This window comes from Pipra filicauda, unplaced genomic scaffold (genome assembly GCF_003945595.2).
Source record: "Pipra filicauda isolate LSUMZ 115617 unplaced genomic scaffold, ASM394559v2 scaffold545_size329813_pilon, whole genome shotgun sequence".
In the NCBI taxonomy this organism is placed as follows: domain Eukaryota; kingdom Metazoa; phylum Chordata; class Aves; order Passeriformes; family Pipridae; genus Pipra; species Pipra filicauda.
In genome coordinates, this window is record NW_024104693.1 from 22,164 (window position 1) to 47,522 (window position 25,359).

The 25,359-nt window shown below is 35.7% G+C and overlaps 2 protein-coding genes across 2 annotated transcripts in view; both read left to right on the plus strand.

Annotated features, from left to right (window-relative positions):
• Positions 1-12,456, plus strand: part of SLC4A7 (solute carrier family 4 member 7) — a gene marked incomplete at its 5' end in the record, with an annotated part of 32,665 nt that extends 20,209 nt beyond the window's left edge. The window contains 7 exons of the mRNA XM_039387244.1: positions 1,105-1,173; positions 1,593-1,766; positions 2,095-2,226; positions 2,965-3,056; positions 4,777-4,884; positions 7,977-8,077; positions 9,863-12,456. Coding sequence (XP_039243178.1) covers positions 1,105-1,173; positions 1,593-1,766; positions 2,095-2,226; positions 2,965-3,056; positions 4,777-4,884; positions 7,977-8,058 — 657 coding nt within the window. The remainder of the gene's footprint in view (positions 1-1,104; positions 1,174-1,592; positions 1,767-2,094; positions 2,227-2,964; positions 3,057-4,776; positions 4,885-7,976; positions 8,078-9,862) is intronic.
• Positions 12,457-12,600: 144 nt separating this feature from the next.
• Positions 12,601-25,359, plus strand: part of NEK10 (NIMA related kinase 10) — a 91,924-nt gene continuing 79,165 nt past the window's right edge. The window contains 11 exon segments of the mRNA XM_039387245.1: positions 12,601-12,741; positions 17,807-17,921; positions 18,240-18,300; positions 19,380-19,510; positions 20,026-20,085; positions 20,087-20,126; positions 22,640-22,720; positions 23,350-23,391; positions 23,721-23,799; positions 24,147-24,214; positions 25,246-25,325. Coding sequence (XP_039243179.1) covers positions 17,848-17,921; positions 18,240-18,300; positions 19,380-19,510; positions 20,026-20,085; positions 20,087-20,126; positions 22,640-22,720; positions 23,350-23,391; positions 23,721-23,799; positions 24,147-24,214; positions 25,246-25,325 — 716 coding nt within the window. The 5' untranslated portion in view covers positions 12,601-12,741; positions 17,807-17,847.

The following is a 25,359-nucleotide window of genomic DNA, read 5'->3' on the forward strand; positions in this document are numbered from 1 at the left end:
AAAAGTGCTGATTGCTGAAACAAGATGTTTACCCCATGTTAAAACAGCTGATTCTTAGAAACTAATGCTTTTTTAATGGACCTGTGGTAATAGGAATGAAATAATTTCTCTTGTTTTTTATTAAATGCTTTTCTTTTTCAGTGTGAATGACTGTTATTGTTCAAAAGAAGTAAGGAGAACAAAGCCTTGCATCTGTCAGTTGCTGTGCTTTTGTTCCATGTGTGGATTTATACTGATTTAATGCAGTAGAAGTTAAAATATCAAATTATAGAGCTTACAGTGAAGACACTAGCCACACCACACACGCAGTAATGAATCCCTAAGGCATAGTTTTATTCCACACTGTTTAATCAAAGCTTGATTATGTTCAAGTTCAAGCTTGATAGCAGCAGTTTTTATTAAGATTTCAAATTGTACGTTGACTGTCCTTTACTTGAAAGCTTCACTGTAGAAGTTTGATGCAAGTGCCACTGAAATCAGTAGACAACTTTGTTATCTTACTAGGCTTTAAATTATATTAAAGGATAAAATTATTTAATATTAAATTATATAAGATGTATATTATATATTATTATTTAAATTATTATAAATTTTATCTACAGTAAGCTTTAAATTGATCTTACTGAAGCAAAATTTAGCTCTGAAAAATTAGCAGACTTTCATAGCTCAGCTGGTCTGGTGGGGTTTTTGTTTCAACTGCTCCAGAAATGCAAGATAAGTGATCAAAAGTAAGACTTCATATGGTAATTTCATGAAATTGTGCAGAATCCAGTAGTGTCAATACAGTTCCTATCAAATTGCAACATAAAGCAGTATACTTAGCATGAATAAAAATCATGGTTGCAACCTAGAAAATTGAATGAATGGGCAGTCAAGATGGAACTGCTTTTTTAATCCTGGGGATAGCCTTGTTAGTTCTAGATTTTTTTGCTACTCAGTGATGCATATATTTTCTCTATAAATAAAGGGCCTCAGATTTTACAGATTTTACTTGAGTAAAATATAAAGTAAAAAATAACTTGGTCTGTGTCTTTCTCTGATATGGACTGCTATCTTATGCCGTGTTGATTCCACTTTTAACTGTGAGTGTTTTTTCTTCCCCAGTTTATTCCAATGCCAGTTTTGTATGGTGTATTTCTTTACATGGGAGTATCTTCATTAAAAGGCATTCAGGTAAAATCTGATATTAATGAGCAGTTTGTTTAACACTGAAAAGGAAACTGTAACACACCACATTATGTGAGCCACAATAATGCTACTCCATATTGTCTGAATAGTGTGTAGGATAATTTCCTGAGTGTCACAATTCCTACAGTATTGTGCCTTCACTTTCCAGTTCTTTTTAATTTATTCCTTCAATAGTCTAGCCAAGAAACAAATTTTCTGCAATATTCTGGAATTTTTTATTATTAGTGTGAGGGGGGGGGAACCCAACAAAATAGCCCCCAGTTCCACCTCCTTGAATATTCAGTGTCTTTCATTAGTGTTTTATTTGGAATTAGCTTACCTTTCTGGAGTCCCATAAAAATGTTTATTTTCTTTCGGAGAGACATAAAATAATTAATTGAAGTATGATTTCATTTTCCGTGCAGTTTTTTGACCGTATAAAACTGTTTGGAATGCCTGCCAAACATCAACCTGACTTGATTTATCTACGTTATGTGCCACTCTGGAAGGTTCATATCTTTACAGTCATTCAACTCACTTGTCTAGTTCTGTTGTGGGTAATTAAAGCCTCTGCAGCTGCTGTTGTTTTCCCTATGATGGTAAGTTTTCTTTTTTACAAGTTAGTAATTTTACAAGAGTATGTGATTTATTCAGAATCTCTTCAAAAGATGTTTGTTGCTTTAAGAAAGAAAGGAGTGGGAAAGAAACCAAAACCCCTTTGAAACACAAAGACTTTTCATTTCCTGAAAAAAAGCAGTTCAATTGTGAATAGCTATTGAAAGTGGAAATTATTTAACTTTGTGGTAAGATAAAACTAGTAGTAGAAAAAAGGGCTTCAACTACAGATTGAGTGTACTGAAAGCATGTGTGAATTTTTGTTCATTTAAATAGTTAAATATAAATAATTTCATTTGTGGTTCCCTTAAGGTTCTAGCTTTAGTGTTCATTCGCAAGCTCATGGATTTATGTTTCACCAAAAGAGAGCTTAGTTGGCTTGATGATCTTATGCCAGAAAGTAAAAAGAAGAAAGAAGATGACAAAAAGATAAAAGAGAAAGAAGTAAGTGTGAAAACAATCAAACTAAGCATGTTGTAAATTACTAGGAAATAATAGGATGAAAAAGAATTTTAAGTGACCTGAGCATATGACCTTATATACCAAATATACATTTTGAAATTCCTTACTAATGAGATTTAATTCTAGAGGAACTATTGCTGACAGTTAAGGAATTAAGTCACTGTTTCAATTATGCTATTATGGACCGTGAGTCTTATTTGTGATGAAAATTACCAAGCAAAGTGGAAAGAAGCAGTAGTTAACACAAAAATGTTGAGTTTTGTGTCTTTCATCAGATTAGAAGGAGAGAAAATGAAGAGGGAGAGAAAAAGGAAGGGGAGATGGAAGTGGTGGAGTAGGGTTCCTTATCCTGCTTAAATTCACCACAGAACAGTTCATAGTATCAGGGATATGGTGCTCGTGTGTGTGTGTGTGTGTTTTCATTAAAAGCAACTACGAGTTACCAGTAATATAGTAATACAGCTTGTGTAACTTCTCCATAAAAGTCCAGCCTTGCTGTACATATCACCTAGCTGAATTCCTTACAAAGCTTGTAACACCCTCCTTCCCTATTCTCCCATCTCCCTTGCCTGAATAAAACACTTCTAAGAGAAAAGGTCATAAGCTTTTTCTCCTGCATGCAACTCCAGTACCTTATCCGAATGGAATAACTGTCAGTGTGAGATACTTTGGTTTCTGCTGCATGACTAATTTTACAAACTTCTTACTTGGAATTTACAGGAAGCAGAGAGAATGCTTTCAGACAATGAAAGCGTACACCTTGCATATGGAGAAGCAAGTTTGAATTTTCCTGTAAAAACGCTGAAATGCAGGTATAATAAAATGTTGGTCTTTTAAAAGTTTTTGTATCACATGGTGTAATTTGCTTTATATTAAGTTGGTATGGGTTGAATTAATTTTTTTTCCTCCCAAGCTTGTAACTTAGCCATGATTAGGAATTATGAAGGTATATCTCATGATGCTACAGTAGTATTTTTATGTTGCATTGTTCTTTAAAACTGCATCTTAATTATAAATTTACATGACCATCTTGAACAGATCAGATGACTCAATTTCGACCAGCTGTACTAAAGGTGAAGAAGCATCCTTGGTCAGTTTTTATGGAATATTTGTGTGCTACTGTGCATGAAATACTGAGCATTAAGCAACTAATAGCATCAGTTGAGCCATGTGTTTACCAGCCACTTGGATTTTTCAGACGAAGTCTAAGTGTGGAATTCTTTGGTTTACTTCAGTGAGGTCTAAAGTCAGTAACTTCTATGGTGCAAAAACCCCTTTTTACAGGCAACCATTTTTACTTTAGTAAAAGGTCATTTTCTGAAAGTAAATATGAGGACAGGTTCTTTTCCAGAAAAGGGAGTGCTGGAATTTCACTGATGGAAATTCCTTCAGCTTTGGAAGGCATTTTGTCTCAGTACGTCTCTCCCTTACTGGGGGTTGTATTTAACTGAGTTGTCAAGTATTCTACAACTGTTCCAACACACTCTGAAGATGTGACAGATAAGTAGCTTACCACTTTTCTTTTCCTCTCTGAGGGTTCCTGGGTTAAAAATTGGCCTTCCTATGAATCTAGGGTAGTGTCAGGTCTACCTTGATGTGAGTTGGGAACAGGCAGAAATTATTCCTGATGAGTATTACTCGGAGAGCAGGCTTAATCAGACTGTAGCAACTCAAATGAAAATACTAAATGCTAAAGCTTTTTTAAAAAACAATTGAGTTGCTAATTGCTCTCACAGTAGAACTGTGATTTCATCAACTGTGTGCGTGTGTTTAATATGTATTCTGCTGCCTTGTATCTTATGGGGATTCCTGAGGAAAAATGGCTTTGAAAAATTTCTTTGCTGTTCGAAAAACTCTTACGGATAACCTGGAGTAGACTGTGAAGCTTAAGTATGGAACAGGACAGAAAACATACGTACAGGCAACACCTAAGTCTACTGTACATGTAAATGTGTGGAGGACAAAAGTGGAAATAGATTTTAAAAACTTACCATGTCTGAGGGTGAACTTATCTTCTACAGGACTTGGGAGGAGAGTGGTCTGGCAAAAGAACGTTGAAAAATGTCTTTGCTGGAAAAAAACCAAACCTTGAAATCTGTCTAGATAATTGTAATTTCTAGATTTTTAGTAGTTTTAACTCTAACCTGAGATACCAATTTTGAAATTTTATTAACATTTGCTTCTTTGCCCTTGATTATTTCCTGGAAGCCACCTAAAGTAACTGGTTTATGAAAGCCTTAGCAGAACAGCGTGATTAAATTCATTATTTCTGAGCATATGAGTTATCTCTCAAATATTCTCAATGTCTTAGTGGTATCTATGTGAAAAACTTCCAAGATGATGTGTGATTATGGTAGTGCTAGTGAGTTAAATTTTCAGTTTTTTGTTGAAATACATTTTTGAGAGATGAACTCAACTTGTGGCTGTGTAAATATTGAGAAAAGGCACAACTGATGTAAATGATGAGTGACAGTAAGTATAATACTATTGCAAGGAATTGAATACTAACCAGAAAGTATGTTTGTTCTTTAGCATTGATCCCTCAGTTGTAAACATATCAGACGAAATGGCCAAAACTGCACAGTGGAAGGCTCTTTCCATGAGTACTGAGAATGCCAAAGTAACCAGAGCTAACCTGAGGTAGCTATAATTACTCACATGTTTTCTAACTGTGGTCTTGTGTTTAGCAGCTGTACTTGTATTTCTTGAAATGTATATCAAAAAAATGAATATATGTGGTTTTTAACTCTGAGTTACTGATTTTTAGTTTAGAGGAACTTGAATTCAAACTTAATTTTTCTTCATTATGAAGTTTATCAATTTCTATAAGGAATTATTTAATTAAATGTATTATTTTAAATAGTAATTTTGAAATTACTCTTTATTTGCTTAATACAAGTGTTTACTGCTCTGATGGGCTTAGGGTTTCTAAATACTAGAGTGTATATGAGCATGGCAGTGGTTTGATCCTCAACATTACAAATTCGACTGGGAATAATGGTAAGTCACTTTCATTGTTGCTTTATGCTGCCTAGGATCTGCCTTAGGGTTCTCTGGGTGGGTTGCTTGATTCATTTTCCTCAACTCATTTTTAATATTATAAAAATTAAACCTGTCTCAAATACTACCTTCACTAAGTATAAAATATATTTGAATGAGGTACTGGACAGATCAGGAGTCTCAGTTCCCTGTGAGCTGACGTGCATCTTCTGTACTGGTTGGGAGCCTTTTTCTCAGTGAAGTCCCCGTCGAACAACCAGCTCTGGGTGCAATGAATCTTTCTGCTCTTCTGTCCTAGTTTCTTTCCTGTCTGGCTGAATCTATCAAGGGAAATAAACCAAAACCTGAATACGTGGAATATCCTCAACTTCCTGAAAGGCTTGTATTTTATAGGGACTGGTATCTGTGAACTGTTCCATCACAATGCAACTATTGCTTAGTAGTTTTTATGTAGGAAAGAAGGGAGAATGGGCATGGTTGCCTTGGAACACTAAGTTTATGCAATCCTGTTGTCTACGCATCTCTCTTGGTTGATCCCTTTCAGCCAATTCTGTCAAAGGAAGGCATGTTTCAAAGATAAGAAATTGTCAGATTTTGTATAAAATTACATCTCGGTGGAGGAGTTCATGGTGAGAAGGGAGTGTTCATATATAACTGTGCAAGCTATCTCAGGTGCCGTTGAGCTTGCATCATGGAAACAGTAGAAGTGAGTGGCCACTTAGCACTTTTGTACCATCTGACTATTCAGCACGTGTGTTGCTCCAAATTAGGCATGGAAATACGGCTTTGCTTTGACCAGACAGCAGGTCAGCCAAGGGTGAAGAGGAAAAGCTGAAGAGACTTGTGAGTGCAGGCACCATTTCGAGTGAACCTCTAGCCTGTATTTGTTTAAACACTTTTAAAATGTTTAATTTCGTGTTTAATTGAAACATTTTTAAAACTTGAGTACTACATGAACAAGACTGTCAGGAAGACAAATAATAGAGGCATTAGATAGATAACAGAGCATATCTATCAGTCTACCCTCTTCTTTTAATTGTTTTCTTTCATGCTAAATTCTCAGAAATCTGTTACAGAATTTGTGGATGTTTCTAGTACCTTATCTGATAGTTGTTGGGTGTATAAGGCTTGAAGAGATACAGACCTGAATTTTTCTTTCCAGAAGAATTAAGATTTTGGTTTTCAGGTAGTTACAAGTTAGGAAAGCACAAGATGGAGTTGTACTGTTTTCTGAGTAAGTTAAGTTAGTATAGAATTATATGCAGCACTAGCAAATCAGGCTTCTGACAAGTTTGCAATGTTTTTTGATTACTAAGCATGTATTCATTATTCCATCTATTTGTTATGTTTTGCTATTAGACATTTCCCTTTTATTCCATAACATACCCTGCTTGAGCTTAGTACAGTAAAAATTTCATCTTGGTAGAGAACTTCCTAAAACTATAAATTGAAAATAAAAAACTGATGCCAGAAACCAGCTCTTTCAAGAGGCAATCTGATATTGCATCAATCTAGAAAATGTTAAAAGGCAGGACTTCCTTGAGCCTTAACTCTGTTGCTGTTTTGAGATATTTGCTACACTTTCTTGTCTAGTGGGTGCTGTCAAGATTTAGAGATGTCACTACTGCTCAGTCAAAAGTAATTGCCAGTAAATTATTCATCTCAGTTCTGTTAAGGTTTTTCTGTGTAACAGTCTTCATTTTGTGGTATGGACAGATATTCAGTGCTGTGGTAAAAATGGTTCTGTAGGCAGTGCTATTTTCAGATTTATCAGTTTCAAATACTAATGCAAGCATGTCTTTTATAATTCCAGAGGACATGTTGTGTGGGTTGACATTATTTATTAAAAATTATATATTTAAAAAAAATATATTTCTTCTTTTTTTTTTTTTCTGGATCTGAACTGATTCAGATTGCTTTTTCTTTCTCCCTCAACCATCTGTCATAGTTTACAGACTCTGTGGAGTCTGCACACACTTGTATTTTCCAAGGAGTCCCAGAATTTTTCTCTTTGTATGAATTTTTAATACATTTTTTTCCTTAGAGAGCAACTTTACAGATGTGTCATCTCTTCTAATACTCATGCCTCGAGAATCCTTCCTCTTATGCTCTTTCATTTTATCTTTTACTGTCCTGCAATTACCTCGGGACATTCCTTTTTGTCCTTGAATAAGGCACCGTTCAATGGCTGCGTCCCTAAGAGGATCAGTTGTTCAGGTGCCAGCCAACCACTTGTCTTTAGGGTCTTCCACTTCACTTGAATGGACACTTATGCAGGTTTCTAACTGTCCTCTACTGTTGTTGCAAGTGTGGTTCTCCCTTTTGAAAAGACCTAAATGTTTTCCTAGTCTTGTATTATGAACAAAATAGTTTCTCTGTCCAAGAATAAAGCAGTGTTAGTAATATTGCTTGTTAAGTATTTTTGAGTATTTTTAACTAGACGATTTTGCAGGTTGCTGTGTTGTTGGTTTTTTTCTTTTTAAAGATGTTTTGCCAAACAGTTTCAAATCAATAATAGCAATGGGATTGGAAATGGTATTTATGGATGAGAGATTGGCATTTTCTCTCTTTAGGCTTGTACTGTTCTTGTGAATAGTATTTAACAGTTACTAAAATTTAATAGAATTGCATCATGAAAGTGTCTCTATGTAAATACTTCTAGTGTTCTTTGTAAAGTATAAAATGTTTGAAAGTGAACCAAACCTTACATTTTCCTCTTTGTTTTTGAACAGCCCTGAAAAACCAGAAAGTGTGAAAATAGAAGTGGAAAAATCACCTGTTGTGAAATATGTGGATGCTGAAACATCTTTATAGAACGGAACCAAGAGGAATTGTGTGTATTTGTGTGTGTATATATGTATCACTGTAGGATATTATACCATGGAAGTGTGATTTCCAATTTAAGGAGCAACATATATTTAATTCTGCCATTGTTTAGGGCACTGTAGATATGCTTGCGTAATGCGAAGATTTTTCCAATAAGTAAGATGAGTGGTAATCACACTTCAGCTATTTATTTTATTGGGAATTTTATTTTAATTTTTAAATAGGAAGACTGTAATGAATGCTTATTATTTTCAATAATCAATATGTGCATAAAAGTTACATCAGCTTTTGCTGATGGTTACTGGTCCACATGGCTTAAAGTTTTGCAATACCTCTGTTTATAATGTGCGCTACAGAAGTTTGTTTTCCATGCAGGCAATTAGTGCTTGTTTTTTGCAGGGTATACTTTTTTTTGTGGTTTCATAGAACAAATGTTAATGTGCTGTTGACAAGAACTGCTGTGGTTTGTCTCCACTCCATGCTAGTGTTTTCTGGAATCTGTCTCTCCTATTCTACAGAAGTGGCCTAGAGCCCTAAGTCAGATGGTTAGTTAAGCCTTAAAATATATCTAAATACCCTGGTTTCCTGCTTTCCCTTTTTTTTTTTTTTTTTTAATTGTGTCTTGGTTTTTCATTATTGTCCAGTAGCAGTATGAGTGCAGTAATTAGATCCCCAAGTCAGTATTTGCCATTCTGGACACTCCATGTTTACACAATATAATTTGAAATTACAGGCAGCAATTTGGTCTCTACAAAGTTATACATACTTACCACAACAGTACTCTTGAATTCTTTTCTTCTGGTTTTTACTTGCATTTTTTTCTATTAACTTGCAGAGTCTGATTTACTTAGCTCTAAGAATGAAATACTCTAAAAGTTTCATGTCTTCATCAAATATATTTCTTGGGTTTTAAATTTACTGTGTATTTGATTAAATTAGCTGTAGTTTAATTCTGGAATAGGTTTATGATCAGTATTATTTTATGGATTACTAATTGCTTGTGGTATTTGTGTGTACAGTTCTGATCCTCTCCATTGTAAAGGGCATATATGATATCACACCAACTTATTTTTAAACATTTTATTTATTTTAATTAGTATAAATTTTTATCATGTACAATGAATTGAAGAAATAAATATTCATTTATTAAAGTAAATGGGATTTTTGGGGGGCTCTACTGATAAAGATACAGTCAGTGTGCATTTATTATACTTAACATTTTCAAGTTCTAGAGTTTAGCACTATAATATTTGAAATAATGAGAATTTTATATATAAATGAAAATCTTGATCAATTACCTGCGCAGTTTCCATTGTTAATACTTTTTGCCTTATACCTTAGGGGTTTTTTTTGTATTTACTTTCCATCTCTTTACATTCTGTATTGCCACTAGACCTTTCTGGATGTATTGCAATGGCTTTAATTAGAATCTGTACTAATTTAAAATTAGAAGATGCTGTTTGCTATTAAGCAAACTGTTGGCAAAATTGGGAGTTTTATCATGGACCAGTTGAGGTGGTCCAGCAAAAGGAGCTGATTCTGGAGGAAGGCAGACTTTATCTGAAAATACCACTTGAGGTGGAATTTTGGTGCACTTCAGCCAAGTGTCACCTCAAGAGAAGGTAATTGTATATTACAAAAATAAAGCAATCAGTGGGAATAAATAGAAACATTTAAAAATAGCATTTACATTACACGGACTGTTACTGTTCCCTTTAAATGTAATGTAATTATTTAACATTTTTCTTCCTTTTTTTTTTTTCCTTTTTTCATTTGACTGAATTCCAAGAAGACAGTTTAAAGAAAGGAAGTTGTAGTGTACAGCAATATGAATAATGGTATCCAAACTGTCATAACAAAGGCTCAGGTCAGTGGCAAAGCAAGTGAGGTCTGCATTAGCAGTTTGACCAATACTGTGTAATGACCGGTGTTCTTAGATAATAGTGTAGCTTGTGCCTTAGTTTGAGTTTGTGCTCTTTTAGAAAATAACCCATGTTTTCCCTCTGATCAAACTGAGATACAGTGAAACTACAGCAGATGGTTTCCCAAAACTTTCTACATTATTTAAAAAAATAAAAAGCACATATCTGCATGTCAGTTGTTGACTACTAAGTAGCTCTTGCTGAATCGAAGAGAGAAGATAATTTGAGCATTTTAGGTGACATTGTCCACAACACATTACTTTTGTTCTAGTCCTCCCAGTAGTATTTTACACTTAATGTTCAGAGTCCTACAACAGTTTCCAAAGACACAAAAAATTACTATAAGCCTCTTGGATTTCTAACTCTTTAATGCTGGAAATCAGGGTTCTGTGGTGCTGCACACCTTGTGTCTGGCTTCTACTTTGGGAAGGTTAAGTTTAGGTCAATATTACAGGAAGTGGATATATTTCTAGTAAAGTAGAAAGGAAACAAAACCAAAGCCCACAAGTCTAATCACAGTATTTATTTATTGTGTAGATATTTTAATCAGTGCCAGAAAGACCATAACTTGGCAAACCAGTTTACAGTAATCTTTAGTTCCAGTATTCCTAGGCAGTAGTAGCACGTTATACTTGCACTTTTTCCCCATATGAACAGGAGAAGATCTGGTATTAAGTGCATAAATCTCTATTGATAATCCATGGTTAAGTGATTCGCTGCTCATTTTACACCTTCTCTGCTTTAAAATCACGCATGGTATTAAAATGAAATGGCTAAGGATGTAGTTTCTATTTTAGATATATGTTTTGCCTTAATGGATGCAAAAGAGCAGTGATAATTGCTGTGCACTGATTTTTTTTCATAGGGTTTAAGCCCTGTAAAAACTACGCCAATGTATTTCCATTCCAACAGTCAGAGAAAAATAAACAACCCTGCACTTTTTTTAGATGCCTTGGTTTCCTGGAATGGAGCTTAGTGCTACTGTGTACCTGGCTGCAGAGCCACCTCAGGAAGTCCCTCTTTTTTTTTCCTTTTTTTTTTTTCCCCCCTTCTTCTTTTTTCATTTTTTTTCTTTTCTTTTTTTTTTAATTTATTTAAAAATATGAATGTTTACATGAAGTGTAGGTCTTAATTTTGACCACTCCATTTAAATTATCATCTAAAATGTATCACTTAAAATGCAGTTGCATGTTTAAATTATATTCTAGACAAGTCATTCTTACTGTTTTCACATGTATTACAGTGACATGTTTCTCATTCTGTTTACATATGCCCAAGTTAATGACAGTTTCTTCCTAGATTAATTTTGCAGTTATAACATAATATTTTTAAAATTTTTCTGTGAAATGTTCCAAATTGCCAAGTTTGTCATCATAAAACCTTTTAGGGTAGAATTTGGTGCCCTAATGGTGTTTTTTTCCAACCAAGTATCTTGGCCATTTTTTCCACATTTAATGAACGTTCTCCCATAAGTTATCATTTGCTTCATTCACTTGCATCTCTGTCTGTATACAGTAACTTCCTAAAGGCAGGTTCGACAGGCTGTAAAATATATCTGTAACAAATAGTTGTCACATCACAGAGCCTGCACCATTCTAAAGGGTTTGTCTTGTACATATGTTCTGTAAATCATAAGGTAAATGGTTCATGACTTTCAGTTCACAAATTTAGTCTGTCAGATGAGCACCACAGTGAGCTTAGTTTTCTTTTTGCTTTTTTATGATTAGTAATGTTTTAATTACTCATCTAGGACAAAATTATCAAGTACAGTACAAATGTGTGAAATATTTTCTTTATACCAACAGTAATTTATTTTATGGCAAATTTTAAGACTATAGAGACACACAGCTTTGAGTCAGCATAAATGTAGTGCTATAAATAAAGCAAATTGCTCAGTAAGTTTAAGTCGATTTTATTTTATAATGTTTTTAGTGAAAACCTCTAGAACTTTGTAGTTGGCATTGAAGTTAACCTAAAGACACTTTCATATTGAATTTAGTATCTGTTGACATTTATTTGGAATAATGAATAAGTTCGAAAATGGATACTTTTCTAAATTATTTTATTGGAAAGACACATCATTTATAGTGTTTTCTTTTCTATCGTTGCTGATGGTCCTGTGCAAAAGTGTCTTCCAGGTTCAGCTTCTGCAGCTGAACTGAGGTTTTGATTTTAATACTCTTTATTTGAAATGTGATTACATACTGTATGGTTTGAATTTTTTACAACTGCTTTTCTAATTACAGTGACGTTTTCTTACTTTATAACCAAATCCAAAGCAAACGAAAACATTATTCCAGCTGTAGAATCAAAATTCAGTTTATACAGAAAACACAACTCTCAGACTTGTCTTTAATGTGAAAGATTCAGCCTTTGTGTTGTTTTAATTACTGCTAGAATAAAATTATCTTTTGTAACATTTCAGAAAGTTGGTAAAAGCAATAAAAAAATCTCCTGGACTCTATTCAGGCCGTTTCTGTTTTTATTGCCCGGGACCAGGGGCCTGGAGGTGCCGGGATCTGACCCTACGGGGAGGGTTCGGCCATGGCGTCCCCGTGCCCATGGCAACGGCACCGGGCGGAAGCGGTAGCCAGCGTCCCCCAGGGCTGCGGAGCACGACGGCTCGCGATAGGCCGGCGGGCCGGCCCGCTCCAAGAAGAGGGGAGACGATTGGCCGCAGGGTCCCGTCCGGGCGGAGGGAGCGTCGCCGTCGCCGGGCCGCGGAGCGGAGCCGAGCGCGCGCCGCGGCGTGAGTGGGAAGGGGCGGGTGGAGCGCGCGGCGCGCTGAGCGGCCGCGGGGAAGGGAACGGGAGGGAAGGGGGAAGGAAAGGCGGTATCTCCATCCCTCTCCCATTCCGCTTGATGACGTCTTCCCCAGCCCTACACCTTTGCCAGCTCTGAGCATTAGGCATTAGGAGGCATTAGGCAACCTCTCGTGATTCACAAAGGCTCCCAGTCATAGCGGTGTAATTCCCCATAAAGGTCTGACCGGTAGCAAGGGCGGAGAGGATGAACTTCACAGAGCTACGTGTTCTTCTTGAGTTGATACTGAGCTGCTCACTAGACCTCAGAAATCTGGGGTTTTTAATTCCCCCTCCCCCCCCCCCCCCCCCCATCTGTGAACTGCAGATTAACAGGGTGGATTTAGGCAGACTACAGATAAAATATATGCTGTGGAAAACAGCCCAGAGACTGACACTGCGTGAGGTCAGGAATCTGAGAACAGGCCTGTCCATTTATGGCTCCACTGGAACTGAGGTGGTGCAGAGAGAAAACAAAAAACCCAATCAAACCCAAACCAGCAGAAGCTTGAATACTCTTATTTGTTAGGAAAGCAGGAACTTTACATTGGATTCTAGTTATCCTTTAGAGAATCCCCAAAGGAGTTATTAAATAAAATTTCTGATAAATATATATGCATGTGAAAGTTGTCATATACAGCAAACACAGATTTCCATATTGATTCAGTCAATAAAATGAAAGAAATACTCTTCAAACATTGTCTGTATGGGTTCTTCAGTACAATTTCCTAGACACAGACTGTGACTGGTGGGGATCTATTTGTCTGACTGCTGTGTTCTCTGAGAACAAGAGGGGAAGACATCCAGACTTCCCTTTGTTTCCATCAGACAAGAGAGGAAAAGTACCTCTTAGTAACTTTTCATCATCTTTGATGCTTCCTTTGCCATCACTTTGACCATATTTGGAATCAATTTCTATTTTGACAGTAATATGTTGATAAATGCTCTTTTAAGGAGCGAATTTTCATCTGACCTTCATCTGACCCAGTTTATGGTATTAGATACATTCCTGTCTAGCAACAGCATCAAAAGTCTTACTAAAACCAAGATATAACGTATCTACTGTTTCTTTATCCACTTTAAGCCAATTATCTTGTGTATGATTAGATAGTGGAACTCAGCCACTGGAGTGATTAAGGAAGGAGTTCAAGGGTAAATCCATCAACTAGTTGGCTTACAAACTGTCCATATCCAGTAGTTATTGCTAATAAAGATTATAAAGAATGTGAGATGTCTTTTTGAAGAGAACGTTACACTGTAGTTGTTGTTGGTAGATATATCCTCCAACATGTCTTTGTGTTCTTGTTTATTTTGGGATTTGTTTTCACCTTCTGAAGCTTATGTGTTTAAGTCATCTGAGATGAATACTGGATTGGGCCACAGATCAAGTCTGGGATAATTCCTTTGTCTCCTGTTTCTCATCATGTGGATTCTTTCATTTCTGACAGGATTCTTGGAGCATTTCTTGTCCTATCCTGCATTCCAGTGCTATCAGAATGCATCTCCCTTCCTATGGAATTAAATGAACATAACTAATTACATGTAATTATCCCCAGTTAAAATGAATTAATTAATATTGCTCTCATTGTTTTAAATGGAATGAAATAAGACTGTAAAGACATTTTCCTTTTAATGTGTTTCTGTTCTTTTAAAGAGTTGTCTGATCCCATTTTTTTTCTGGCACAACCTAAGTGAGTGTTGTTTGGTTTGTTTCTTACACATTACTCATGGCTGGCTTAATAGCAGGGGGATAGTTATGAGGATAGTGAATAGCCTGGCTTCATGGAAATTTCTACTGGCATGAGTAAAGAAGAAACAGAGGGGTGGGAACTTATCCAGCAACTTCAAGAAAGTCAAATAAGTGTGAGAATAGTTAAGGAATATTTAATGTCTGTTTTCTCTCAGGTTTTTGGCTGACAGAATGAAAAGAGGGGGTTATTTCCTTTTGTCTACCCCTCACTCAGGGTGTGGTGCTAATATACCTACCTGATTTAATGACTGAGGAAAGAGACTTTCTGTGCCTTCCTGCCAGTCAGCAGAGATACTCATCAGGCTACTGTAACAGTGAATTAAAATGGTAGAAGAGTTACTATACTTGAAGGGAGGCATATTGTTCCCTTTCTCTAAATTGGCTCAGGTTGGGTCACATCAGCTGAAGAAGAGGACAGTGGCTGAGGCTGGGAAGGGAAGGAAAGGGGAAAGCTATTTTCATCAGCAGGTGGCTGTTAATGAATGGGTTTAATCTCTGTAGTAAAGCTGAAGGGCACAGCACTTTAAGCTGCATGGATAAATGCTCCTTTCTGGATGTTGTCCTTGCCCTTGTACAACAGAAGTACTTGGGGACAAGCTGCAAGGTCATAGGGGTTAAAATAGGAGAGTTTATTCATAACCTGAATCAGGTTTCCCAGTCCAGTGAGCTGTGCATCTATGGTGATGCTCTGCTGACAGACCAGAGAGATCTGTCTCTATGAAATAGAGGTAATACCAGGGTGAGTTCTCAGGGCTGGGTGAGGGCTCTATCCTTGAGTGAACTACATCCCTTCATTTTCAGGCAGCAGTGCAGGGAATTTGACTTGATGTTTGTGAGGTTCAATTTTGTATAGAGACTTTTGGATCTGTAATGGCAATGGACCTTAAAAATATTAGTCAGCTGTTCCTCTGTTTCATCTTTACCAAGGTACAGTAAACAGCAAAAGCATTGGACTGGCAGCCCTAAAGCAAGGTTGGTCTGCAGCTGCAAAATGTAAATAATCACAGACTTAACAATTTTGGATTAAATCCTAGCCATACTGGGAATCCTGCTGTTTGTGGTTTAGAGATTTAACCCAAGGGTTACTTTTTTTCATGGGATGCTGAAAATTTTAAAAATTTAACTCTGTTTGGTCATGGAAAAGTTGTTTGTGTGTGGTTTTGTTTGGTAGTTCTTTAATTGGTTGAAATCTGTTCTTTGTGAAAATGTACTCCTGATCAAGTTGACAGTTTGTGAGTTTCACACTTTTTCCTACTGTACAAATGTGAGGTGCTTATTGCATCGTGTCATGCCTCGATAATGTCCCAAATAGACGGGTGTACTGGGGAGATGATATAAGAACATCATTAAAACAATACATGGAAATTCTCACGAGGACTCTTAACCATGCTTAAGACAGTGTACGTGTCTTCTCTTAACTTTTAATGCTCTTGAAGCAGAGGAAATAAATGCTTCGAGCTAGCTGCATTTGGTTTAATCTGAACTCAAGAATTTTGTCTACTGACTATTAGAACAGATTCTGTTTATATTAATTCCTTGGTAATAACTGCTGCCACAGAAGTGTTCTGAGGTGTTTTTTAATAACCTTGTTGAGTAGATGCATGGGAGAGAGAGAGAGATTTCTTGTGGATCCAGATCAATCGTTCTCTATGTGGGGACTAGTGGTAGGATAAAGGCTTGTTCAGAAGACTAGAAATGAATGAACTGGGCTTACAGGCCACTTCCCAGAGTGATTTAATACAGTGCATGAGTTCATACTGTCAGCAGTTGCAGTTTGGGTACTTCTGTGATGCAAAATTGTATAGCTGGAAAAAATATGTTCATTTGGGAAGAAGCAGCTTCTTTCTGGTAGTTTACAAATGCTTTTGTTTCCTGACTGGTTTTCTTCTTCTTTACCTTTATGAGGAAAAGGAATAAAAATCAGTAATAGAATTCTACACTGCAGGAGGCTGTCATGTTTCATATGGAAAATTATATTAAAGAGACACCAAAGGCATCATCCAAACGGTCTGTATTTAACAATAGTAAAATGGGTAGAAAGGATGAGACAGTGGAATTATATCCTCATTTTTTAAATTGGAAATACTCTACCAATGTTACAGCTGTATCCAGTTCTCTAGGATAATTTTACAAACTCAGTCTGTTCCTGACCATCCTTTTTTTTTCTTCACTGAGAACAGGATCTGCATCAATATAATTACTTTTGTGGCAGCAAGAGATTCCCCTTGAATATACTCTTTCTGTATCTTTCTGTCTCTTTCTAGGGCTTTATAAGATTTTCAGTGAACAAATGTATGCTGTGCCAGCGACTAGCTGAGAGCTTTTGTGGGAAGTCAGACCTACATGTATGCTTGACTGCAGGAATTTAATACATGGTAACGGCCAATTGAGCTCTGCTTGTCTGTGGAAATAAGCTGTGTGTCCCACTGCAAGGAATGCGGACACTATTGGTATAAGGCATTCAGCTGAGAATTCAGAAGACCTAGTTCTAAACTACTGAAAATTTCTGTTATTCTTTGGCAGAATGATTGTAGATTCATAGAATGGTTTGGGTTGGAAGCGACCTCAAGATCATCTAGTTCCAAGTCTACATGTCTGGTTGCTCACAGTCCTGTCCGACCTGACCTTGAACACTTCCAGAGACGAGGCATCCACTACTTCTCTGGGCAACCTGTTCCAGTGCCTCACCACCCTCACAGTAAAGAATCATAGCCCCCCTCTGCACTCACTCCAACTGGTCCATGTCATTCTTCTGCCAGGGGCCCCAGAGCTGGATGCAGTACCCCAGGTGGGGTTTCCCGGGAGCAGAGTAGAGGGGGAGAATCACCTCTCTCGACTTGCTGTATGCATCTCATTTATTTGTAAGATACCTCCTTTTTCTACCCTTTGTTCAACTTGTTTATTTGGACGATAAAACTGTTATATTCTCTGTTGTCTGGACAACAGCTTGTTTTTGACAACCTTGATGTTAGCTGTAAGCACTGCTGTGACATAAATAGCCAATCCATGGTGAGAAATAAGAGGAAAAGAAGAGGAAAAATCCTAATAAAAATACATGCAATAGCAAGACAGCCAGTATTATCTACCCATGTGTTAATATCTGGAATTCTAAAGGATATCCTGATGTAATGCCCAAGGTTTCATGCTGAGAAAATGGTAAAGCTGTTTTTTTTTTCTTAAAGTTCTGTCAGTTGGTTCTCTAAGTAAACATGTGTTCCTTTTGCTGCAATGATATAATTCTTTGTGTCTACTTTATTTTTAAGGAAATGAGTTTTTAGCCACATAATGATGATCGTAATACACAATGCCTGATCAGGACAAAAAGTTGAGGAGCACAGAAAAAGCAACAGACAAAAAACCTCATGGGATCTCTATGAGGTATAGTATCTGACGTTTTACTTTGAACTTCAGCAAGACTCGCGTGGAATTTGCACTGGCTGCCAAAGCAGAATGCTTTAATTTGAAATGCAATGTAAACATGACAACTGTTACTCTGGTCACAAAGTTTATTTACACCTTTGTTGATTTAAGTCATTCTGGAGAATTTGTAAATTCACAAAATGGGGACACTAGGCAACACCAGAAAACTTTATTTTCTGCCAGTAGCATTGTTGCTTGTTGACCTTCCTTACTCTTATGGAAATACTTTTATGTAACTATTAGCACATGTCTTTATGCTATCGTGTTTTTTCCTAGGGATTATTCTGACCTGAAAAAACTTCAGTCTCTCTTGAATGTTCAGTCAAGGAACCAACAGGTATTTTTCAATAACTGTTATTAAACATGCTTTAGAATTCTAATTAATGGTGATTATGGTTTGTGGCATATACTTAGAACATCGTGTTCTATTATGATTAAACTTTTTTTTTTTTTTCCAATGTTAGACCTACTGTGTGGGACAAATCCCATTTTGAACGGGTAAAAGAATGAAACTGCTCCTCTTCTCATCTTACTACACTATATCTTTTTTATTTTAATGGGGAAAAAATAACTTCATTTTGTATCTTGAGCAGGTTTTATGCAGCTGTTGTTGCATATAGTCAAGTAGTCTAACAGATTTGTTCTCCTCCGTGCCCTGCCACAATGTCACAAGAAGGTAGGCTTAGAGATGTGTAAGTTACAACAAAGGGGAGAGTGTTAAAGAATATAAAATAAGATCAGCATTTTAACCATAAACAGTTTGACTTTGGAGAATAACATTTCAGCTAAAAATATTCAAAGCATAAATATCAATGCATGAAACTTACAGAACACAATAAAGTCTCCTTAACCTCAACTCACTTAGTGAAGCTTGTATTTGCCATTTGAAGCAAAGAAAACCAATATGTGATGATGGGTGTGTGTCTTCGGAATGCCAGAACATTTTTTCCCTTTCTATTCTGTAAAAAGATATGACAAAATGCCTTAAGGATTCATCTGCGTGAGGTAGGAGTTGTGCACTTTCTACGTGGTTGGAATTGTTTCTGAGCCAAAAGCTGAGACATGTGAATTCCGCAACGTAAAATAAATGTGAAGGCTGTGCAAGTGTAGAATTGGGACAGGTAAGGAGCATAGATAATGAGCGTGTGTCGCATATTTTGTTGAGTTTTGCTATTATAAATTTTAAAAGACACCATTCTTCACATTTTGTTTATGTACTTGTTTTCTGGTCTAGCTTTGCGTCAGTTTTCTGCCACCTTAGTTTTGTTTTGAAGGGGTTGTGCGTATTTTATGATGGGAAGTTATAGGTCTGAAGTTCAAGTCAGAACTTGGGAAAAGGTACTTTTACTGGATAATATTCTCATAAAACTTAAAATGCAGTGTTTGCCTAATGATGACTATCCCTTTCCTCCTTAGCTTCCAGCTATGTATTTTGAAAGTGTTCAATCCAGTGTGACAAGAGCTTGTAAAAATGTGAAAAGCAAGGAACAAGAAACCAGTGGTCAATGGCAAGAATCAACAGAAGCTGCTGAGCTTGAAAAATTTAGGTAAAAATAAAAAAAAGCTAATATGATGGCACACTTGTTTCTCTGAGTATCTTTATATTCTGGTATCTAAAGCTTATTGAGGTGTTGAAGGCATTTATATTTGTACTTATGTTTATTACTTATATTTTGATATTAACCCAGTATTTGAGACACGAATGATGTATTTTTAACTTTCTAAACCTAACTGTGAATGTTTCTGCCTTTGTAAGTTTCAAACACTTACTCCCACTCAACAGAGTATACTGTTGAGAGTTACTATACTCATTTTAAATAGTGATCATTTCTTTATTTGGAAAACTTATACCATTATAATAGTCCCAAAGTATGCGTGAGAAAGACTGTTCTTCCATACTGTTAATGTCTGGCAATCTGAAATTGTGTTATTCCATGTTAACTGCTGATATGACATTTCTTATTTTTTCTTGCTAAAGTCATTTTTTGGCAAACTAAAATTATCTTGTGACAAGTTAATTTGCAATTCAGCATTTTCCTTTTTTTTTTTTTGATCTCATTAGTGTGACCTACAAGAATGAGAGAAGTTTTAGCGAATGTCCCAAACACAGGCTGTTTCAAGATCTTTATGGCTTTAGTCAAGAACAGACTTACCCACAGGTCAGTATATCGAACACATTCATATCCGAGAAGGAGGTCCACTCTTTCTTGCCTTAAGCAAAGAATGAAGATGCATGTATAATATTTCATGTTGTTTCAACAATGTATATGGCATATGTGTTTCAACAGTACAACTCTTTGTGGAAACCACCCGCTGCACATCTCTTCATAATCTCAATTTTAAACAACTACTTCTGTATTGGTTTTGGGGAGCAAATGCACAGGTTAGTGGGACAGAGTAAAGAAGAACTGAGTATATGATAAAAATTGGTTGACCAAAATTCTAACAACTGCTATGTTTCCTTGATCATTTATCCATATCTAGTATCTGGAATCTACGATTTGCTTTCCTAATTTATTTTACTGATTTTATTTGTATTTTATGAACGGCTTACCTTTATAGACAGGCCAGTCGTAAAATTCAGATGAGTTTGTGCCACTTGTTCATATTTATTTGTACTTGTGTGTATTATAGGATTAGAAAGGGAAATCCCTTTCTTATGCTGCTCTCATTTAAGTAAGGAAAAAGTGAAAGACCTTAAAAAAATAGTGGGGGCAGATAAAGATATTTTCTGTGAAAAAAAAACATTTTTCAGGATTTCTTTTACTATACTCCACTGCAGTGTGTTGTATTTTTATTTTTTAAAGCCCAAATATATTTTCCAACAAAAACTTTAAATGGTACAGAAGCTTAAAGGAGGAATCCTAGAGCATTTGAAAATATTAATGTGTAACTGCTAGAATTTACAGAGGAACTTAAAAAAATCGCATAGCTTGCTTGGACCTTTATTCAAAACTACCTGGGGAACTAGGGATCTCATAATTGATTATATAAGTGCCAGTGAATTTAAAACTGATCATTTAAGTGATTTATAAATTCAGTGCCTCTTTTTTGCACGTGAACTCAGTACTCACCCGTGGGAGGTCAGTGTCTCAGCTTCATTTACCAGAAAATCTAAGAGTAGCTTACGCTGTGAATTCCCAAGTTCTATTTTTACATTGTGGCATGCTTGGCTTATATTTTGGTTTTCTTTGGTGATCCTTATTGTTAATAATGATATAGCAAAATGAACCTCTTTTATGAAAAATGAAAGCACCCAGGTAAGATTAATGAAACAAGCGTATCTTAGTGGGTATGTAAACCCCATGTCTTCTCTTTGGAACTACTTCCATTTCTTTGTGTCAGAACCATAGACTGTCACCTTGATTTGCATTACATGCTTTGGCTGGCATAACAATGTTGTTTGGGTGCAAGAAAAAATCACCCCTTCTTACTGGCATCACTGTGCGTGCAGAAGTCCTGGTTGCAGGTAGTTCTGTTGACAAGAAGACTGTGATCAGCTTAGCTTAAGTAGTTGGGATAAGGTGCATAACTGAGGTTGAAAAAATCCTGCTGGTGTAAGGTGGATATACACTGGCGTATCTAGTAGTGTGTGTTGTAAATGTCACCATAGTAGAAGGGGCTCTCAAATGTTAATGAGAATGACTGTCCACCATGGCAATATCTTCAGGTCACTTTAAAACCTGGCCTGCAAATTTTGCACACAGGTATATGGTTGCTGTTTTTATTCCAAGAAAGTTTTGTGCTGTTCTGAAGATGCCAATTATGGAATCATAATGAAAAATAGTATTTCTTGAGGCAGAATATTGGCAGAGGGCCTGAGATTTTGTTAGCATCTATTTGTAAAACATTTATTTTTATCAAAGTATTTTTAGCTATTGGCATAATTCCTAACTGCAAATGATAAAATAGGAAGAGAACTGACATGTCCCATAAACTTCTTCTGTTTTTTGGAAATTTATCCAAACAAATTCTATCCTCTCAGTTAAAACAACAACAAAAACACACAGCAAAGATGTCTAATTTTAGGTTTATTTTAAATAGTAAGATGGGGTTATATACCTTCAACAGACAATGGAAACTGTGATTCTGTTACTGGTATTTTATGCAGGATTACTGCCCCTGGGTGCTTTGTGCAAATCTGCAAATTTGATTGTGTTTTCTGCCAAGCCTTGTGCTGGAGAACTGTATGGAGGAATATAAAGGGGGAAGTTCTACGTGGAAATACAATCCTATTTCAAGAACATTTGAACTATAGCTATTTTTAGTTCTATAGCATACATATTTTTACATAAGTGCATTTTGTGCACTGAAGTTTGCTGTGTGGTTTCTCTCTTATTTCTGCCTTTTTGGGCCTTGATCCAAACACTTAAAGTATCTTTATATCAGAGCACACTCAATTTGTTCTTAGAGATAAGCATGTACTTTCCTGCATCAGTTCAGTGATAATAAGTGATGGCTGGCAATGCTCATATAATGAAATGAATTTATTTATAGCTGCTACTAGGTTTGAATATAAACAGTATTAAAAGTTCTATGGTATAGTATGTTGAACAGTTGTTGTAGCTCACTAATCTTCTAGTCAATTGATTCCCGAATCAAACTGTTTTATTTGTTTAAACGCTATTTTATTGAATTTGGTTAATGTTTTGAATATTTCTTTTACAGGGAGTGAGTGGGTTATTCAAGCTCCATCCACCCATTTTCTTAGGGTATTGATCTGCCTGAGATTATTAATAAGGGATCCATGCTATCAGGTCAGTATGTCAAAATATTGTTTCTTGCTTGGATAGGAGAATGCATATAAGCATCATGCATATAAGCTCTGTTGGTGCTTATATATAAAGACATTTGTTCTTATGAATGCATACTTATTATATGTATGTGCCTATATTTCTGTATGTGAAGATGTGATTTGCAAACAAACAGATTCCGAGAGTGATTTTGCACTGTTACTGCATAACTTGCTCAATTTCTGGTATTTCTTATGTAGGATCTGTTGTTGCTAACCCTAACAAAGAAACTGTAAATCTCCCAACAGATGGATGGGTCATTCCACTGAGCCCTAGGCTCTGTACTTGACTTTACCATATAAATATGTAAAATTGCCATAATGTAGTAAGTGAAGTAAACTGAAAGCCACAGTTTTAAAACCTTTAAAATTTCACTTCTGTGTTTTTATCTACTTATTTTAAGTAATTCTTAACTCTGAAGGTGCTAAGCATTTCAAGCGTCCATTGACTTTGACCACTGGAGTCAGAATTTCTCAATAAACAAACAAAGTTTGTTTCCAGGACAAACAAAGCATTTATGTTCTAGTGTTCTCTTTTTCTGGCATTTTCCATATTTTGACTGATTTTTAATTTTTTTTTCCATCTTCCCGTAGGAAATGCTTCACAGCTTGGGTGGAATTGAAAATCTAGCTCAGGTAGAATTCCTCATATACCCTTGCCCATTATGTTTGCATGTCAGTTTATTATGTTTGGAACGAAATACACTGCAAAAAGCAGTGTCCATATATTCCTGGTTTATGGAACAAAGAGAGTCCAGTACTCTGCACATAAGCCATTGGTGTGGTCTTTTTCATTAGTGTACAAAACTGTACAAAGCATCTGTCCTTATATACTATTGCATCACAGAACATTTTTTCATGAGACAGATGCACCACCTACAGGCTATTTCTGTGCATAACATTCTGGGTTTATGAAGTCTTAAAACTTTTTTTACTGGTATTCTTTATTTTTTCTCTTCTTGTAGTATATGGAAACAGTAGCAAATAGCTGTCTCAATTATGGAGAGGAGCAGCATAACGTAGACAAGTTGGTCAACATGACATGTAAGTGTTATAGCTGATAACAGACGTGATAAGGCTACTTACAACTTTTTGTGTGAGGCTTAAAACGTTGAGAATACTTGAGGTGGTCATTAAGTAAGATACTACTAGAATCATTGCAGGCATCAGCACACAAATAAAAACTGAAATTCCTGTGGAAAAATATATTTTGTTTTTCTACATTTAAGTATTTTAGAAATTATTACCTCTTTATGCATTGAACTGGAAGAGTAAAATTAGCTAGTCACGGTTCAAAGAACTTATGCAGTATTTTGCTTTATTATCTAACTAGTAAAATGAAAATATTAAATGGTAAAGATTCAATTTATTTAACTTCTTTTGTTCCATAGACATTTTCCAAAAGCTTGCTGCTGTTAAAAATCAAAGGGAATGGGTCATAGCAAGTGGAGCACATAAAGTAAGTGCTTTATAAAATTACTAATTATATGTAATTAGCTACTTAATGGAATGACTTATGCTTTTCAGATTTGACTTAGGTGGGATTAAATTCCTTACCTTGTCAAGCTTGTAAAGTGAAATAATCTCTGTGTTTGAGAGATATACTAGTTATTTGAGAGATATACTAGTTAATTGGTCTGATACATGGTTATTGGTTGTTTGAGATAAATTTAAATGTTTGGACTAAACTCTTTCATATAAAAATTGGTACTCATGTTTACACTGTCCTGAGCTACACGTTACTATGATACAAATAGTTTTACATAATTTTAAAATATAAATATATTTTAGTTACTTTTTATATAAATTTCTGCTATGATTTTTCACTTGTGAGGTATTCTAAATAGAATAGTGTCAAGCTAGACAGTGACAACCCAGGCATAATGCTATACATTACCATTAGTCTAAGGATCTGTATTTAACCATTGCTGATTTGTGGCTAAACTGAGAAACAGTAGAGGTTGAAATAATTTTAACTCGGGTTTATGATTTTATCATGCTACAGAAAAACATAGGCAATTCTGATCAGATAATATCAGACAACCTGTTTTTAGAGAATCTAGACAAATATGAAGTTTACTTTAGATATAAATCATGAACAGAAATACAGGCAGGGCCTTAAATTACTGTGCTGTTTAAATATAAGCTATATATTAACGGTTTGCTTCAGGAGGCGTGATTTAGAGTTCTGAAATGTCTTACGCAGAAACTAATTTTTACAATGGTCTAAGTTAGACAGATGCTTTAGCAGTCAAAAGATATGCTAATTGCAGTTTGAGAAGAAATGTCCTTGCTTGTCCTAAAACTAGGTGTATTCTAAGACATTTATTTAAGCGTACTTTGAACGTACCTAAGACTTTTAACATACTGTGAAAGGATTTGGTATCTTAATTTTTACTTTTCAATAAATATTTCTATATGCGTTTTGAGTTGTAAAAGAAAATATTATGCTTTATGTTTACTTACCTTGTTTCATGTTTTATTTTCCAGACCTTAGTAAATTTGTTATGTGCCCGAGACAGCAATGTCCTTTTGGGTGCCCTCCTTGCTCTGATTAACCTAGCAGAAAGGTAGGTTCAACTTCATGTGCTGTAATTAATGTTT